Consider the following 19,717-nt stretch of genomic DNA (forward strand, 5'->3'; position numbering starts at 1 on the left):
TCCGAATATACATGCTACTATATATCAAATAGATAACCAAGAAGGACCTACTATATAGCCATGGAACTATACTCAATATATTGTAATAACCTATAAGGGAAAAGAATCTGAAAAAGAATATATATATATAACTGAATCACTTTGCTGTATACCTGAAGTGAATGTAATATTGTAAATCAACTGTCCTTCAATAAAAATATTACCAAAAAAAAAAAAAGAAATGTCTTTAATAAGGAAAAAAAAAAGATACCTCTAAAACTTTAGCTCCCCCAAATTGATTGTTTTCTCATTTATCTTGCCCGGATTTCCTTTGTTCTAGTACAGCTTCCTCTTTTACCCAACTGGTTTCTGATGTTAAACTGAAGCTGTCAGATGTTGTATCTGCAAAGACACTATGCCATGCCGCCCAGAAACATTCAGCATTCCAGATTCAGTCTTCCAGCACTCTATGTTACTTATGTTAATTATTCTTTAGACTTTTACCTGTCCTACATTCCTCACCTCATTCTCTTCCATATTAGGTAGTGAGTTTCACAGTAAAGAAACTGACTGGTGAACGAAAGTTGTTTCATTTAGTCTTAACAACAACCTTACCTTGTGGACATTATTAACAAGTGGAGATGGGATTTGAACCTACACCCTCTAACTTCAGAGCTCTTTTTAAAATTGATATCTAGATTGTCAATTATCTTCTTTCTGTACTTTTAATTGTTTTAAGTAATTATTTTTGGCTGTCCTGGGGCTTCATTGCTGTGTGTGGACTTTCTCTAGTTGCAGCGAACAGGGGCTACTCTTGGTTGTGGTGTGCAAGCTTCTCATTGTGGTGGCTTCTCTTGTTGCAGAGCACGAGTTCTAGGTGTGCCGGGCTTCAGTAGTTGCAGCATGAGGGCTCAGTAGTTGGGGCTCGTGGGTACTAAAACGTGTGTGTAGTTGTGGCACATGGCAGGTGGAATCTTCCTGGATCAGGGATCCAGCTCATGTCCCCTGCACTGGCAGGTGGATTCTTAGCCACTGTACCACCAGGGAAATCCAGGACCTCTTTTCTTTTTTTTTTTTTTCCAGACCTCTTTTAACTACTCTATTATTTCACTTCCTTTTTATTCCTAAGCCTGTTTATTCCCAAGAGGTAAGTTTTAGCCTGTCATTGAAACCTGCATCTTATTTTCAATACTACCTAGATATTTCCTTGGGTTTTTTTTCCTTTCTCAAGTCTCCATCGTGTCTCTGGATGCCCTTAGAGAAAACCAGTGGTCTAGATAACACCTCTTGGAGAAACTGTGAAATTTTCACATTGGTAATTTTAGAGCAGCATGTCTTTAAAACTGCTGTGGTGTTACAGCTGACCAGGCTTTCTCCCTCACTCAGTTCCTTTTCACCCAGCAATTATTCACTGAGTAAGCAAACTATTTGCTAGGCCCTGTTAGGTGCTATGACCTGGACTCTGCCTCCATAGAACTTTATGGTCCTTTCGAGCACAGTCTCTGCTGTGCCTTCACTATCAGTTTAGTCAATCTCTTCCCTTTTCTTTTCTCTTCTAAACTAGAGCTTACTTGGGCCTTGTGGGTATTGTTAATGAGACTTTTCTTGACAACCTAAGGCCTGAGTGTCACTGGCTTTATGTCATTTATCTTCTGTCACTTAATGATTATCATCAGTCATAATATTGGTTTGTGATTTTTGTTTAAAAATTATTTTTACCTAAAAATGTAAGCTGATGTTTGAAGAAACTTCAAATATAACATAAGTTGTGCACTGAAAAATAAAAATCACCCTTTACCCCCTCAATACCATTTATTATTAATGCTTCTAGATATTTTCTATTAATATATAAAATTTTTTTACACAAATGGTATTTTAAAGCTTGACATTTTCATTTAGCAGTATATTTTCTGTATATTGTCATGTCAGTGCGTAAGGATTACTTCATTCTTTTTAATGCCTGTATAGTATTCTAATCTATGAATTATACTGTAAATATTTAACAAGTCTTTTATTTGATGGGTATTTAGATTCACATACACTAGTGAAGTAGATGTCCTTTTATGTGAATTTTTGCTCACCCAAATTGAGTATACTTGTAAGATAAATTTCTAGAACTGGATTGTTGGAGTAATGAAAATTTTTGCTAGGATGATCAATTAATTACCCTTTGAAAAAGTTGTACTGAGAACTCAGCAGTATTTCCTGTTCTTGTTTCCTTCCCTTCTGGACAACACTTAGCATTATCACTCTTTTCTGGGGGTTGGGGGGTGCTGCCCTGTTGGGCTTGCGTTCCTAAGCAGCATCCTAGTTCCCTAACCAAGGACTGAACCTGCACCCTCTGCAGTGAGAGCAGAGTCCTAACCACTGGATCCATCTCAAGGAATTCTCCCAATCATTATCATTCTTAATCTTCATTCATTGATAGATTTAAAAAGTAATAGCTCCTTGTTTTAGTATACATTTCTCTAATTATGAGGGAGAGCACATCTTTATATGGTTAGCCCTTTATTCTTAGTTTTCTGTGGATTTTTATTTATTTATTTTTTATGTACGTGCTTTTTGCTTATTTTTCTATTGGGTCTTTTTAAAGTTACATATTTAGAAGAGTTCTTTTTATGTTAAGGAAGTTAGCTCTCTGTCCTCTAGTAAATGTGGGTATTCCCAACCCCAGTTCACTGATTGTAAATTACAGACCTTCATATTGGGTAGTTCAACCTACTTACTTCCTAGATGAGGAAACTGAGGAAACCATAGGGTTAGTGACCTTTTTGTGTGTGTGAGCGTGTAAACAGATAATGGCCAAGCTAAGCCAGTATCAGGTTTCCTTGGTTCCAGCTTGGTGCTTGTTTCATGATACCATGCTGTTTTTAAAGGCTTGCTCACCTCCCTCTTCCACCAATGCTTTTTACCACCAGGTCTTGCCACAGCCAGATATTTCATGATAAACTTAGAATTTACAAGAGTGGTATTAAAGTTTGAGAAGCTACAGTGTTATTCAGGACAGTAGACTTTACAGGTGTTGGACTGTCTCTAACGCATGCACAACTACACTAGTTATGTTCATGTCCTTTTCATTTGTTTAAAAAAAAATCTGTTTTGTTTTGTAGGTTCATGGGTGTGTGTGTACATCAAGGACAGTTGCATGCACTCACAGAGGTAAGACTTCAATAAGCGTGTTGAAGTGACTTCTTTGCCTTAGTTTCAGCATTTATGGTTCCACTCAATTGTTACTCGCATACGTATGCAAAATATGTATTCATTTATGTTTATGTAAAAAGGGCATTGTTAACAAAGCTTTCTTCTGTAGCCTTGGGACAGTTTGCCATATCTCTTAATACTCTTGGATTCCCTGATAACACTTGGTGAGTACCCTGCGAATGAGTCAAGGAGGTCTGGGGTGCTGCGGTTCACGGGATCGCAGAGTCGGACGCACTGAGCGACTGAACTGAACTGAACTGGGAATGAGTGCTCAAATATTATATTGGTTGTTGCTGCCTGGATGACCCCCTCCTAAACGAAGGGATGATGTCACTTGGCTGCGTGCTGTATCATGACAACAAATTCCCGGACTATTAAGAAATGTGTGGGGTCCTGATCTAAAATTCCACTGTTGCTGCTCTAGTTTCCTGACTGGAGGAAAGTACTCCTTGTAGAGTTTACATCTCTATTCTCATTTCATTTTCAGTCTCTTCTAGGCAGGTAAATATGTAGTGGTCACTACTTAGCTTCTGAGGACCAGGGAATCCCCTCTCAAATAAATGCTTCCCAAATTCAGGTACTAGGTTACCAGCTTCATAATTTGCTTGGGTCGCTTCTTAGAAATTTGGATTCCTAGAATACTCTAGGTTTAGTAGGTCTTCATAAGGCTCCTAGGTATTCTTGAAAACTCTTCAGATTCTATCTTCTAGAATGATTTCACATTTCTCCTTGAGAAGCACCAGAATAAAAGTGAAGAATTTAAGAAGGAAAATTGTTCAACAGAATTTGCAAGAACACTGGTTTCCTACTGGCTTGGTACCTGGTATTAATCCTTAATATATTGTCAAGGAGGGTCCCATGTGCCTCACTCAATGTCTTTTTTCTCAATTACTGAGAACACCAGAGTGTGGAATGTGTATAGCTATGTCCTGCCTCTTGTATGGAAGGCCAAAGAAAGTGGGTTAGTGAGGTAGTGAAGAGCATGGGCTCTGTAGTGTTGATTGCCATATCTCTTAATATTCTTGGATTCCCTAATAACTAATTGAATCTAATAATTGAATCTCCCTGTGCTGCAATGTTTTCATTTGTAAGACAGGAATAATAACAGTAGTACCTATCCCTAGGAGTCCAGATAGAGAAGAGGACTATAGCTGAATGTTAAAGTACTTGAATTTTTAAAGTCTTGTGGGAAAGGCAGATTAAGGAATAGCTAGGAAAATAAGAACACCAGGAGTGTGTTGGCCTGGAATGGAAAGGAAGGGGTTTCAAGGAGGAAGAAATAATTACGTAGTTGTGGCAAATGCTGTTGGTAAGATTATGACCACAGTGATACTGCACAGATATAAAATGCTTATTTAATACAGTAACTGGCATACAGTAATTGCTTAATACATTTTAACTATTATAGCATTAACAGTGACCAGTCCCTCCTGAACTCCTCGAATTGTCAGTAGTTTTCATTTAGTACTTAATTCTGTACTTCTGTTTATGTCATTAAATTTTTAAAACCTTTTACAAAGTATAAATAAAAGCACACATATGGAAAATGTGTATCTCACTAGGTTTTCACAAATGAACACACCCATAACCAGCATCCTGGATCAAGAAATATTTTCTGTGTATTTCTTTTCTCAGAAGTGAGTATATATATTCCTCAAAGACAAAACTCTCTCCTCTCAAGCCTTTTATCCAACAGAGCTCTGACACTAAACACTTATAAAAGTATTTGTTGCACTCCCTGTTTATATCATTGTTTTCTGAAATGTGAGTTCATTGGAAGAGCTTGTGTGTTGGTTTTACTGACAAATAAGAATATGCTTTAAAATCTGTGATCATGCCTCAAATCTGAAAGTGGATGCAGTAGAAAGGGCAGAAATGGATGATTGTAGTGCAACATTCCTTTGGCCATGTTGCACTTAAGTAATATTTTCTGTTGCTTTGTAGCTTGTTTATAGTCATATGCAAGATACAGTAAGTGCTTTGTGAGTGTATTTCTGTATAATTAATGAGATATTGATACAACTTATCATATTAATAATCTTTATGGTATTAATAGGCCAAAGGTCATGAAGCCCAAATATCCAAATGTTCTTGCTTGTTTTCAATAAAGGCCATCATGGCATAGATTTCTGGTTTAATGGCCTAATAATTTGACGTGACAGCACAGCTGTTGGTTTCACTAAGGATCATAAAGATAAATTACTAATATCATCAAGTGCACTGCTTAGAACTTGGATGATATTTAGTAAATATTTCTTGATTGGTGGAATTCCTGTCCTCCACAGTAATGTGAACGCCATTCCTTATTTCTCTCAAAATAGTTTGTCAATAATTACAGTAGAGAAGCACAGATCTTATTGATGCCTATAAAGTATTGATATTATTAAGAAGAATATTTCTCACATACAATGGTGATACAGACTTTTCTGGGCCTCAGGCATTTCTACAAGTGTTCATTGTAATTGTAGACATTAATTGAACTTGGAACAGTCAGACATTTACGAGTGTTTTTTAAAACTACTTACAGTAAGCATAGACTTCTAATTTTTTAACAAATTAGTATTTGTTAAAGAGAAAGCAGTTTAATGAAAGATCAGGTACTTTCGAGTTTAATGAGTTGAATTAAGAATCCCAAAGTATGTCTTTGACTCAGACGACCTAACCTTTCCTTTCATTTATTTTTTTTGTTTTTTTGTTGTTGTTGTTGTTGTTGTTGTTGTTGTTTGCCTTTCATTTAGTCATGAGTATCAAGGAAGTGGAAATCTTTGGTTTTTAAAGACAGAAATATAACCCTATGGTCAGTTAGCTATTGCTATGTAATATTCAACCACAAAACCATGCAACAATAAACATCTATTTCTCATACCTCTGGAGGCTCTGCTAAGCTGAACTGGGCCCAGTGGCCCAGTTGGGCAGTTTTGCTGCTCTCTCTCTCGCTCAGTCATCTATCTGCAGGTCTGCTGGTGGTCTGCTGTAGGGTGAGCTTTGTGTGGGCACTTTGCTTCAGCTGTTTCTCATTGTTTTCTGGGACCAATGGGCTAGCCTGGACTTGTCCTTCTTAAGATGATACCAGAATAGCAAGAGTGTGCCAGCACATTTGTACAAGTGCTTTTCATGACTCTGCTTATGTTCCAGTTTGGTTGGCTAATATCTGATTGGACAAAGCAAGTCACATGCCTGAATCCACACTGGGAGCATACTGCAAAGTTCTTTGTGTCAAAAAACATTGATTCAGTAAGGGGTGAAGAATTGGAACCTTTGTTGCAATATCTCATACCCTATAAACATCCCAGTTAGCACATTATAATTTGTCTTTTCTACTCTACTTGAGGGTAAAACTTGCTCTCATTTTAAAAATCATAACTACTAGTTATTAAGCACCCACTGTGGGCTGAGTGCTATGCTTGGTGCTTTATATATTAGCTATACTTCTCACAATTCTGTAGTTCTGTTTCTTCTGTTTTATAGATGAGACAACTAAGGCTTAGAGAAATTAAGTGACTTCCTCAAAGTAGGATGTGGATTTAGGTTCATCGGACCTCAAAGTCTGTACATGCTGTCCTTAATTCACTTATGTTTCCCCATAGTCCTGAGCACAGGTTCTTGTATGTGTAACACATATAGTATTTGTAGAATTCATTTCTGACTAACTTTGTATATTTTGTGTTATTTGGGAAAGCTGTTTTCTGGTTATTGGATATATTATAATGTATTTGGGTGCAAGTAACAGAAAATAGTTAAATGGCCTTAAACAACTAAAGGACTCATATAAACTGAAATTCTAGCAGCTTACTAGGTTAGAGCTTGGTTTAATTCAGCAGCTAAATAGATGTTATCCAGAGACCCCCCACCTCTCCCCATTTCTTTGTTCTATGCTTACATTGTCAGCTTCGTCCTAAGGTTGGCTCTCATTCATAATCAAAAAGTAGCTGCCACCAACTTACATGCTATTTTCTATTCCATACTCAGGTAGGAGGGATGTCAAAGGAGAGGAGAGAGAGATGGTTACAACAGATTACATGTCATCTCATAATGGTTTTTATGGTTTGTTTTTGTTTGGGGATATTTTTTGTTTTTTACTTTGTTAAGAAAAGCACAAGGAGGGAAATATCCTCATATCAAACAGTTTGGGGAACTTCTTTTTTGGGGGGGACCTCTTTGTGCAGAACCTCTTAGTGCCTAGAAGATTGGGAATTTGGTGGATGAGCGGGGTATAAAGTTGTGGGGTATGGGCCTCAAGTGACAATACTCTGGTCAAGGGAGTCAGCAAAAGAATTGATAGGACGTTTTGGGGTCTTTCTTGCCATTTCTGCCGTGGAAAAACTATTCTTTTTTCCACTGTGGCTATAAGAGCCATTTAGCTGTAAAAAGGGGGCTTCCCTGGTGGCTCAGTGATAAAGAATCTGCCTGCAATGCAGGAGATGTAGATTGAATCCCTGGGTTGGGAAGATCCTCTGGAATGGCAGCCCATTTCAGTATTCTTGCCTGGAGAGTCCCCTGGACAGAGGAGCCTGGCAGGATACAGTCTGTGGTGTCACAAAGAGTCGACACAACTGAAGCAACTGAACATGGCATGGCAGCTATAAACAGAGCAATTGCTTGGCCTCTTTAGCAAAGTCACCTCAGCCAGTCAGATACTTGGTACTGAAAGAAATGCTCTTTACTCATGAGGGGATGTTTAGCCCTGCAAGTGGCTGAAGAGAATTTTTAATTCACAAAGCCCTCATCCTCTTCTCACTCACCGTTTCTACCCCTTTCCCCACTTTCTTTATTAAAGAAGAGTTACTTTGGAAATTCCTTGTTTATGTGGGTTGATATGTGTTGTTTCTGAGTCGGTTTCTGTCAGACCTCTAAGAAGCCTTTATATAATCAGAGAGCTTACAATGAAAGGAAACTCTGTGGGTTCAGTAACCAAACTCATGCATTATTTATACAAATGAGCAGCCAGACCCCGATTCCAGTTTCTTGGTATGCTGTGATATTGCCATTGGTTTTGCCTACTGCTTTTCTTATTTTTGTGTGACCCAGTACAGAGTATTCTTCTGGTCTAACTTACCTTGAGCCAAATGCAAAGTTGTCTGGTGCCTGCCTTGAGTTAACTTTGGCAGCATAGCCATGCCCTCTATCTTTCAAGCATGTGGCTGCTTTTCTTGTCCCTGGTCTGCCTTTGTTTCAGTTTGATATGTTACTACACAAGTAATCTTCCTTAGGCATACTTTGATAATGTGATGATTCTGTTTAAAAACTTCTGTTTAGTATTCTAGACTTTCTCTAATCGGATTTCAGAATTCAAATTGCTCCCTTTTGTTAGGTGGGTCTTTTTGCTATCTTCTACATGTGCTAGCCTTAGATATGCCTTCCAGGACTTGGGACGCCCTTGTCTCTCTTCTCCCTTCCACTTTCCAAGTTATGTCAAATTCCGAGTTCTCTAGTGAGGGTCAGTCTCTTAAATAGGGTCTGTATAATGATACCCTGTGTGATTGGGTCCATAGTACATGTAGAAGCTTCATTAACTGCAGTGGAAAGAGCCAGCAGTCAAAAATAGTGTGAAATGCTACATCCAAGTCCTTGCACAATTAGAAATTCATTCCATTTATACGTGTAAAAATAGCTAAAGCATTCCTATGAATACATGTTGGCGTCTTCTTTACTTCTGAAAAATGTAGCTTTTATTTAACTTTTGGTTTGGTCATTTAGTAATTTTTAAAATCTCTAAATAAATTGTGGTACATGTTTTCTGCCCTTATTTTTAGTAACTCCGTAAGACATTTGAGAAACAAGAATTTGAGGTTGGCAGCCTAACCTACAAATAATAGAAGAGTTCATTTAATTTACTTTTTTCTTAAAGAAGTTTCCCCCTGATTTGCTAGCATGCCTCTAGCTCATTTACTTATTAAAGAAAAAAATTTACTGGCTCCCACCATGTGTCTTGCAGTATTCCAGGTACTTGAAATATAGTGTAGTGTTAGTTGCTCAGTCGTGTCCAGCTCTTTGAGACCCCATGGACTATAGCCTGCCAGGCTCCTCTGTGCATGGGATTTCCGAGGCAAGAATACTGGAGTGGGTTGCCATTTCCTTCTCCAGAGGATCTTTCTGACCCAGGGATCAAACCCAGGTCTCCTGCATTGCAGGCAGATTCTTTACCATTTAAGCTACAGGGAAGACTGTAGAATATAATAATGGACAAATGATGATCTCTGCCCTCATGAAAATTACATTGTAATCATCAGGGGTGGGAGAGGAGTTAGACTAAACAAGAAACAAATTGTATATATGATGTTATGTGATCTGGGGTTTTGAATGTGTGGATAGAGAAGATATCACAGAAGAGATAAAAATTAAGGAGGTAGTGGAACTAGTTATGTGAATATCTGAGGGAAAAGTGTTCTAGGCAGTGGAAACAGCAAGTGTAAAGATATGGAGGGAGAAATGCCTGGTGCTGGGTGTGGTCAAAGAACTCCGAAGACGGTGATGTGGCTGCAGCAGAAGGAATAAAAAGAATAGTAGTAGACGGAAGTCAGAGAAGAAACATGGGCCAGAGCCCACAAAGTGCCTTACAGACCATTGTGAGAGTTTCCTCTTTTACTCAGGATGAATTGAGAAGTCTTTGGAGGTTTTTGAGTAGAATTACAACATGATATGACTTACCTTTTAACAGGATCACCCTGGCAACTGTGTGGTGAATAGACTGAAAAGGAGGCAAAGGTGAAAGCAGAAAGATTAGTTAAGAGAGACTGTTTCAACAGAGTCCATGAAATAAATAGAGACTATGCAAAAAAGGTGAGAGGCAGTGGTGACTTGGACCAGAGTGGTAGCAGTGAACCTCGTGATTTTAGATCTATTTTGAAAGTAGAGAAAACAAACTTTCCTGATGCAGTGGGTGAGGGAAGTAAAAAGATGAAATAATTCAAGGATAACTGAAGTTTTGGGCCTGAACATCTGAAAGATAGAGTTTCTGTTAATGGAGATGGGAAGACTTCAGGAGGTACAAGATGGAAGATAATCAAGAGGCCAGTTTTGAATAGATTGAGTTTGAGATATTTACTGAACATCGGAGTGGAGATAACTTCATAAAGCATCAGGATTTCAAGGAGTGCTCTGAATGATACCTTCCTTGTGCAGATCCTATTTATCAGCTTTTTCACTAGAAAACATTTTATTGATTTAGAAGGAGGCATTTTTCAACTGCTTGTATCACTTTCTGAGTGATAATAATGAAAATCATTAAGCTGTTTTTCTTATTATAAGAAAAATAATTTATTTTCTATTATTATTTCTGTTATTCTTCTTATAAGAAGAACATTAAGCTGTTCTTCTTATAAGTGTGCCATGACCTACTAAGCCTCTCCTTTGGGGTGGGGGGGATACATTAGCATACAATCCCATGGAATATGTGGTATTTTCCTATTTTACAGGTGAGAAATCTGAGGCTCAAAAAGAAGTTAATTTACCTGAGGTCTCTTAGCTAAGTGATCTTTCCTAGTGGCTCAGATTGTAAAGCGTCTGCCTACAATGCGGGAGACCCAGGTTCAATCCCTGGGTTGGGAAGATCTCCTGGAGAAGGAAATGGCAACCCACTCCACTATTCTTGCCTGGAAAATCCCATGGACGGAAGAGCCTGGTAGGCTACAGTCCATGGGCTCGCAAAGAGTTGGATACGACTGAGCAACTTTACTTTCACTTGCTTAGCTAAGTAGTGGAGCTGGGATTGAGTCAAGTTCTACCTGACTATAATCCCATTTACTCAACTTTAAGCTCCTTGATCCTGGCTATTTTGTTCACTGTTGAATCTCACGTAACTGGCATGCAATAAATATTTGTTGGGTGAATGGATAAATAGATGAATGAGTGGACACTGCTTCCCAACACTTGAACTTCCAGCCATTAAGCTGTTAGCCACAGACATCTGCCTCTTTCAGGGTTGTTTTGGGCAACTGACGAATCTTTTCAGTGATTGATAGTGATAGGACAAAGGATTTACAAAATGGTTCAGGAGATTTCTAGCTAATCTTTCTTTTAATCCTCTCCATGACTGTGAAACTAGTGTGGCATTTGAATTCATAGAGCCCCTTGTGAGTTTAGACTAAACCTGTTTCTAACAGAAATTTTGAAAAATGTTTTTCTTAATTTGATAGGTGGTATCATTCATCAGAGTTGGATCTGTGTTGACTCGAGAGCTTCTCCTACTTTGGATTCTGTAGCAAATAGGACGATGGTGGGAGGACGTACCTTTCACACATTCTTACTACTTCAGGGCATTTCAGCATTCCTACACTTGATACCTAATCACTCTACTCCGTGTTTCCTTGCTGTTTATGTTGGTCTTGTTATCACAGTCACCATTGCCTGCTTATATAGTAGGTTCTTAGGTCAGTGATTTCCAAAATGAATCATAAGCTTTTCTTTCTTCAACATGCTCATTTTAGTACACTTGACCTTCTCATAGTAATTGCTCGTGTCTATATCCTTTTCAACAAATAAGGAGACACTGTGTCAAGGGCTAGTTTAGATGAACTTCCAAGAGGAGAAGCTGCTCTGTGAAGGTGGCAGAACAATTGTCTAAAGCCTTCTGAAGTACTTGGCACAAATAGCTCCTTAATAAATGTTTATTAAATTAATTAATAACTTGTAAAAGTATTAGTATAATGCTTAGCTTTTCTAAAACTAGAGTTCTTGTTCCCTTCCTCCTTGACCTCTCGCATTTTTTACATCTTATCAATCATCATGTCCTGACCATTTTGCCTCCTTTCTATCTTGAATCCATTCACCTCAGGCGAGTTCCTTCTGCTATCATCATCTTTTGCCACAACCTTCTAAACTAGTCTCCCTATCAGTCTTGTTCCTTGCCTTGCATCCATATTGTCCGTATTGCCAGCCAGAGTTCCTGTTAAAATACAAATCTATTTTTTAACAATCTGAGCAATTTTTAAGTGTACAGTTCAATAGTTAGTATTCAGTTCAGTTCAGTTCAGTCGCTCAGTCATGTCCGACTCTTTGTGACCCCATGAATCGCAACACGCCAGGCCTCCCTGTCCATCACCAACTCCTGGAGTTTACTCAAACTCATGTCCATTGAGTCGGTGATGCCATCCAGCCATCTCATCCTCTGTTGTCCCCTTCTCCTCCTGCCCCCAATCCCTCCCAGCATCAGAGTCTTTTCCAATGAGTCAATTCTTTGCATGAGGTGGCCAAAGTATTGGAGTTAAATATGTTTATATTGTTGTGTAACAGGTTTTTGGATCTTTTTCCTCTTGCAGAATTGAAATTCTGTACTGTTAAACAACTCCCTATTTCCCTCTTCCTCCAGTCCCTGGTAACCACTGTTCTATTTTTTGTTTCTATGATTTTGATTACTTAGGTACCTCAAAAAAGTAGAATCACTCAGTAGTTGTCTTTCTGTGACTGTCTCATTTTCTTAGCTTAATGTCCTAAAGGTTCACCTATGTTGTAACATGTGACAGGATTTCCATCCTTTTTAAGTCTGAATAATATTCTATCACAAGTATATACATACTATATTTTACTTACCTGTTCATCCATCTGTGGAAATTTGGGTTGCTTCCATCTGTTGGCTATTGTGAACAGTACTGCTTTGAATAAAGGTGTGCATATGTCTCTTAGAGACCCCATTTTCAATTTTTTTTGATGTATACCAAGAAGCAGAGTTGCTAAATGATATAATAGTTCTATTTTTAACTTTTTTAGGAACCAGCATATTGTTTTCCATAGTTATTGTACCATTTTACAATCCTACAAATAGTGCAAGGGTTCTAATTTCTCTACATCCTTGTTGATGCTTACTGTTTTCTTTCTTTTTTTTTTTGAATAGTTGCATTCTAATGGGTGTGAGGTGGTAACTCACTGTGGTTTTGACTTGCATTTCTCCATTTCTCATTTGTTGCAGAGACTGTCCTTTTCCCTTTGATATATATGAGGGTTTATTTCTGGGCTTTCTATTCTATTCCATTAGTCTATATGTCTGTCTTTATGCCAACACCACAATGTTTAATGCAAAGCTAATTTTGTTTTTCCTTTCATAAACCCTTTTATGGATCCTCATTGCCCTCAGAGTAAAGTCAAAATATCTAACCCTGGCCCTCACCATCTCTGTATCCTCACTGCTTGTTCTTCTCTGATCTGTTGGTTCTGGTCTCAGTTGTATACTGCAGCTGTACTGAGCCTCTTTCTCCTTCAGTTCCACAAATGAGATGTGACCCTTTCCACCTTTGGGTCTCTGCCTCAGCTCTCCCTCTGCCTAGAACACAATCTTTCTGTCTCTCATTGGCCTGGCCAAATCCTATTTAACCTTTAGGACTCAGCTTAGATATAACTTTCTCTAGGAAGTCTTTTCTAATCTCCCAAGATTAGTTAGACATCCCTCCTATATGCTTCCATAATACCATAGTATTTATCATTGACTTTAATTTACTCTTTGCTTGTGTATGTAGCGAAGTAATGCTCAAAATTCTCCAAGCTAGGCTTCAATGGTATGTGAACCATGAACTTCCAGATGTTCAAGCTGTATTTAGAAAAGGCAGAGGAACCAGAGATCAAATTGCCAACATCCATTGTATCATAGAAAAAGCAAGAGAATTCCAGAAAAGCATCTACTTCTGCTTCATTGACTATCCCACAGCCTTTGACTGTGTGGGTCATAGCAAATTATGGAAAATTCTTAAAGAGATGGAAATACCAGACCACCTTACCTGCCTCCTGAGAAATCTGTATGCAGGTCAAGAAGCAGCAGTTAGAACTGGACATGGAACAACAGACTGGTTCCAAATTGGGAAAGGAGTAGGTAAGGCTGTATATTGTCACCCTGCTTATTTAACTTCTATGCAGAGTATGTCATGCGAAATGCTCGGCTGGATGAAGCACAAGCTGGAATCAAGATTGCCAAGAGAAATATCAATAACCTCAGATACACAGATGACACCACCCTTATGGAGAAAATGAAGAGGAAGTAAAGAGCCTCTTGATTAAAGTGAAAGAGGAGAGTGAAAAAGCTGACTTAAAATTCAACATTCAGAAAACGAAGATCATGGCATCAGGTCTCATCACTTCATGGCAAATAGATGGGGAAACAATGGAAACAGTGACAGAGTTTATTTTTTGGGGTTCCAAAATCACTGCAGATGGTGACTGCAGCTGTGAAATTAAAAAACTCTTACTCCTTGGAAAAAAAGCTATGAACAACCTAGACAGCATATGGAAAAACAGAGACATTACTTTGCCAACAAAAGTCGATCTAGTCAAAGCTATGGTTTTTCCAGTAGTCATGTATGGATGTGAGAGTTGGACTGTAAAGAAAGCTGTGAGTGAAAGTCACTCAGTCATGTTCAACTCTTTGTGACCCCATGGACTATATACAGTCCATGGAATTCTCCAGGCCAGAATACTGGAATTGGTAGCCTTTCCCTTCTCCAGGGGATCTTCCCAACCCAGGGGTTGAACCCAGGTCTCCCACATTGCAGGCAGATTCTTTACCAACTGAGCTATCAGGGAAGCCCAAAGGAAGCTGAGCACTGAAGAATTAATGCTTTTGAACTGTGGTGTTGGTGAAGACTCTTCCGAGTCCCTGGACTGCAAGATCAAACTGGTTAATCCTAGAGGAAATGAGTCCTAAATAGTCATTGGAAAGACAGTGCTAAAGCTGAAACTCCAGTACTTTGGCCACCGAATGTGAAGAACTGAAAAGAACTTAGAAAAGACTCTGATGCTGCGAAAGATTGAGGGCAGAAGGAGAAGGGTGCGACAGAAGATGAGATGGTTGGATGGTATCACTGACTTGATGGACATGAGTTTGAGCAAGCTCTGGTGATAGACAGGGAAGTCTGGCGTGCTGCAGTCCTGGGGTTGCAAAGAGTCAGACATGACTGTGTGACTGAACTGAACTGACTTTATATGTAGATTATAAATTCCTTGAGGTCAGGGTCTGTTTTGTTTGCATTGGCCTCCATTGGTTCCTTCATAGTGCCTGACAATGATAACTGCTTATCATATTTGTTGATTGAATGAATAAGAAATCAGTGGCATTTTCTGGCTCAAAAGTAGTCTGTGATTTCCTCATTGATTACAGTGTAGTTTTGTAACCTTAGTGGCTTATTAGAATTGCTTAGGAGTTTTTTACAAAGTACAGATGCTGGGACCTCACACAAGGCCTATTGAGTTAAAGTCTTGGGTGAGACCCAGGCATCTGTATTTGAAAAGAAATTAATAGGGCACCATAGGTTATCTAGTGCACAGCTAGGGTTAAAACATAGAACTCAAAATAAACTCTTAGCCTGGTATCTAGTCCTCTCTGCTCTAGCATCATCCTGCCTGTTTTCTTCTAGTTCTCTTCCTCTTTAACAAGTACTCTATAATTCAGGCAAAGTAGGCTTTATGTGTTTACTAAATGCAGTGTGTGTTTTCCTGCCTCCTTATTTGTATTATTTCTTCAACCCAGAATACTCTTACCCTTTATCCTATGGAAATCTTCCCCCTCTTCAAGACTTGGCTCAAAGACCACTTATTTTCTGCATAAAACCTTTCCTGATTGTTTTCTTACCATTGCTACACCTCCCTATCTTTCCCTTAGGTAGTCAAAATGTTTCCCTCCATTGTTCTTCTTTTACAGTTTTTTTTTTTTTGGTACCTCTCTTATTACACATTTCACCATGTATTAAAGCTATTTTTGCTTTAGTTTTCTTGCAGCAGTGTAAGCTCCTAGAGTAAAGGAGGAACCCAGACTTCAGGGTCCGAAGACTTGGGTTCAGATCCCTATCTCAGATCCATTGAATAGCCAAAGGCAAGTTAGTTAAATTCTTTGGGCTTGGTTTCTTCGTTCGGTAGAAAACAATGACAAGAATGTTTCAAGATCTTGCAAAGTTCAAATGAGGTAACTGTGAAAGTGCTTTGTAAAATCACTTGCTGGTTATTATATAATGGCAAACATGGTGTCTTACTCAGATGTATACTCCTAATCTCCCAACAGTACCTCATATTTAGAAGACACTTTTATAGGTATTGGCTGAATGATTGAATAGGGAGGGAAGGAAGCAAACAGTAAACATGTTATGTCATCAAAAAAGTGAAATTGAGAAAAATCTTCCAGTGATTTTTAGTACCTGTACAAATGTGTAGAATTCTTGCCTCAAGAATGGAATAATTTCTAAATGACTTCTTAAATTGTTCAATTGTAAGACCTCTTGCATAGTTATCCTTTCCTTCTGTAACTAATTCACTCGGCAATTTCTTTTCTACCCAGACTAGCTAGTTAGTCAAACGTGTTTCTGATATGCTCAGAAGGAACAGAACTGAATACTGGACTTAGAAATAAAATAATAGACATATGACTTCCCCAATAAGTCTTTAAGTCAACTTAAGTGTTAGGATGAGGAAATATTTTAATTTTTAACCAATAATTTGTTGTACTTGGCAGTGTCAGATGCTTTTTAAAAAATAACTTTTTTTCTGATTATGAAATCACACATGCTTATTAAAGAAATAGTTAATATTTCTAGAATGTAAAGTTTGGCATGCATTTTCTTTTTTCACCCTGTGACGACTTGACAACCCTGTGAGATGTAGTCATTATTGTTGCTATCTTATGTAAAAAGAAGCTGAGAATTAGATTAAATAGTACCTGAAAAGCTCTTCTTTCATTTTATCTACTTAGCCCAATTTTCAAGTCTTAGTTTAAATTTTCACTTCATTATATTGGCTTTTCCTAATGGTTCCCCCCGCATCTAGATCATTACTTAGATTATTATTCTCATTGATAGTATTCTTCCCTTTTTCATTGTAGCACATATCATAACATATAATTCTTTATTTATTTGATGTTTGTTTATTGTCCCTCTCCCATATATCAATTCCAGTAGGATTGGGACCATGTTCTGTTTGTTTACCACCAGCAACAAGTAAGTAGCAGGTCATTGAAGAGCATGGGGTTGGTAGAGGAAGTAGTGGACCTCCTCAATTACTGCCTTTATATTAAGCTCAGGAAGCTAAAGACCACATTCTTAGATGCTGGAAAGTTGGAGTGTTAGTTAGAGGGCACCACAGTTAAGGAGGACCATTGTGTTTAGTGTGATTATTCTCTTCTCTAACTTAGCTCTTTACAAAGCTAATATGGGTTACTTCGGCCCCTAGGCAAGGATGAAGAAGGACTTCAATTGTATAATGTGGAGTTTAGCATGGACTGCCTTTCAGGTCTATCCCACCATATTATATTGTTATTCCATACCCTTGGGCATTGTTTTTTTCATGAGTATCTTTGAAAAAATTGTTGATCCATGCATGAAATCAGGAAGGAAAATGTACCTATGTTGATACTGACTAACTTATCCTGTACATAAGTTCATAGAAATACTTTTCTGGGAATACGTAAAAGATAAGGAGACATTATGAAGATTAGAGAAAAGAATATTAAAAATTTGAGAGATAGAGGCTGGATGATACAGGGCCTTATAGAACATGGTGAAGATTTTGAATTTTATTTTAAATACAGCAGGAAGCAATTGAAAGATTTTAGATAGGAGAACAGTAGGATGCAATTTGTATTAAAAAATAGTACTTTGGCTGCTGTGGAGAACAGATTGTAGAGGGACAAAAGTGAGGACAAGGAGACCAGTGGAAAGAAACACACAGATTATATGAGAGAATGTGGGTAGCTTGAACTGGAGTGGTATCTGTGAAGATTTTTAAAGGTCTCTTTTAGAAATAGAAACACAAGGTCTTATGACTTTGATAAGAAAAAGAGTAAGGAATCAAATGAGGCCCATTTTCTAGGTGAGTGGTTGTTTCATTTACTGAGATTTGGAAAATTTCCAGAATGCTGATGGAATGCCTACTCGGCCATGTATGTATTACCTGAGATTTTTTTTTTTTAACATAACACTTAATCAGAATAGTCTGTTTGCTGTGAAAGACCAGACTCAGTCTTTGAGCTTTTTAAGGATAACACATCACTGCATCTTAAAGCCCTTCCGTGGACAAGACCTTTTTGGTCTAAGCTCTGAAGACTGAGGTAGCTGATGAGAGTAGATTCATGGAGAGTGTAGAAGGGATCTCTATATGTAGATAAATGGTTGGAGATGCTTAATTTGTTCATTAATTCAATTACCTTTTATTGAGGCTTACACTGATCTAGCAATGGCATTGAATCTCAGTGAACTCAAGAAATGAAGTTAATTGTACATTAGAACCTTCTGAATTTATTTGGAAAAGTATTCAGAATTCAGCACCTTGGTCATTCTCTGCTTTTAGCCATTTAGAAAAATTTCTTAGAATTTAGTATCTGCAAAACCCCTTTGAGTGATATCATATCCAGATCTGCTGCTTTGTTTGAATTGAGAGTTGGCCTTAGACCAGCGTTAGCTGCTTCTCAGAGAGTCCAGTGACTGATAGAGAAAAGATAATTTGGAACATGTTGATAGAAAAAATCTAGACTTAACTTCACTCAAGTTTAATCATCTCATTTTTCTCATTTACTTTCTCATTTTTCCTGTGTAGCTTGCAGGATCTTAGTTCCCCAACCAGGGCTCGAACCTGTGCCCCTGCAGTGGAAGCATGGCATCCTAACCACTGGACCACCCAGGAATTCTCTACTCTGTCATTACAGAGGGCACATAATTCCAACATTTGAGATGGTCTGAAACCAAAGAAAAGGCTTTCTCTCTTTCTTTATAGCTGTAGATACTTATGTATACATGCATGGTCAGTCGCTGTCATGTCTGACTCTTTGTGACCCCATGGACTATAGCCCACCAGGCTCCTCTGTCCATGGGGTTATTCAGGCAAGAATACTAGAGTGGGTTGCCATTTCCTCCTCCAGGGGATCTTGCTGACCCAAGGATCAAACCTGTGTCTCCTGTATTCTTTACCACTGAGCCACCTGGGAAGCTCACTTATGTATACACCAGACCTCAAATCTGTTTTCTCTGCAGTTGAAACTAAACTGGCTGACTCCTCTTTGCCCGCCCCCTACTTTTGATAACTCCAGCTAGTCTTTGTGAATTTTTGTGATCTTGCAGGTAATTAGTTACCTATTTAACCCTTAGCCTTTAGAGGAGATTTCTCCCTGCACTTGGAGTGACTGTTGAGTTGGGAAGCTGTTTTCCACATAGCAAATTGGAAACCTTTCCTCCCTTTTTGCCCTTCTACCTACCATTTGCCACTAGAAGATACCATCTGGGCTTATAGTTTGCCTCTAAATTTTGCTCGACTTTTTCCTTATCCATAGGCCAAGTTGTGTGTTGATATGGACAGAAGAAGTGGAAGAAATGATTGGCTCATTTGATGATAGCGTTCCCCCCCCCCCGCCGCCTTTTTTTAAATTGGAGGATAATTGCTTTACAGAATTTTGTGGTTTTCTGTCAAACATTTACATGAATCAGCCATAGGGACACCTATGTCCCCTCTCTCCCGAACCTCCCTCCCATCCCCCTCCCATCCCACCCTTCTAGATTGTCACAGAACCCCTGTTTGAGTTCCCTGACCCATACAGCAAATTCCCATTGGCTATCTATTTTACGTATGGCAATGTAAGTTT

The 19,717-nt window shown here is 38.4% G+C and overlaps 1 protein-coding gene across 6 annotated transcripts in view; it reads left to right on the top strand.

Annotated features, from left to right (window-relative positions):
* TESK2 (testis associated actin remodelling kinase 2) overlaps positions 1–19,717 on the top strand; it is a 137,700-nt gene that overhangs the window by 95,970 nt on the left and 22,013 nt on the right. For all 6 annotated transcript variants that reach the window (XM_070368154.1, XM_005894201.3, XM_070368158.1 and 3 more), the window contains one exon: positions 3,090–3,138. In XM_070368154.1, the coding sequence (XP_070224255.1) occupies positions 3,090–3,138 (49 nt within the window). The remainder of the gene's footprint in view (positions 1–3,089; positions 3,139–19,717) is intronic.

The sequence above is a fragment of the Bos mutus genome, chromosome 3 (genome assembly GCF_027580195.1).
Source record: "Bos mutus isolate GX-2022 chromosome 3, NWIPB_WYAK_1.1, whole genome shotgun sequence".
NCBI lineage: Eukaryota > Metazoa > Chordata > Mammalia > Artiodactyla > Bovidae > Bos > Bos mutus.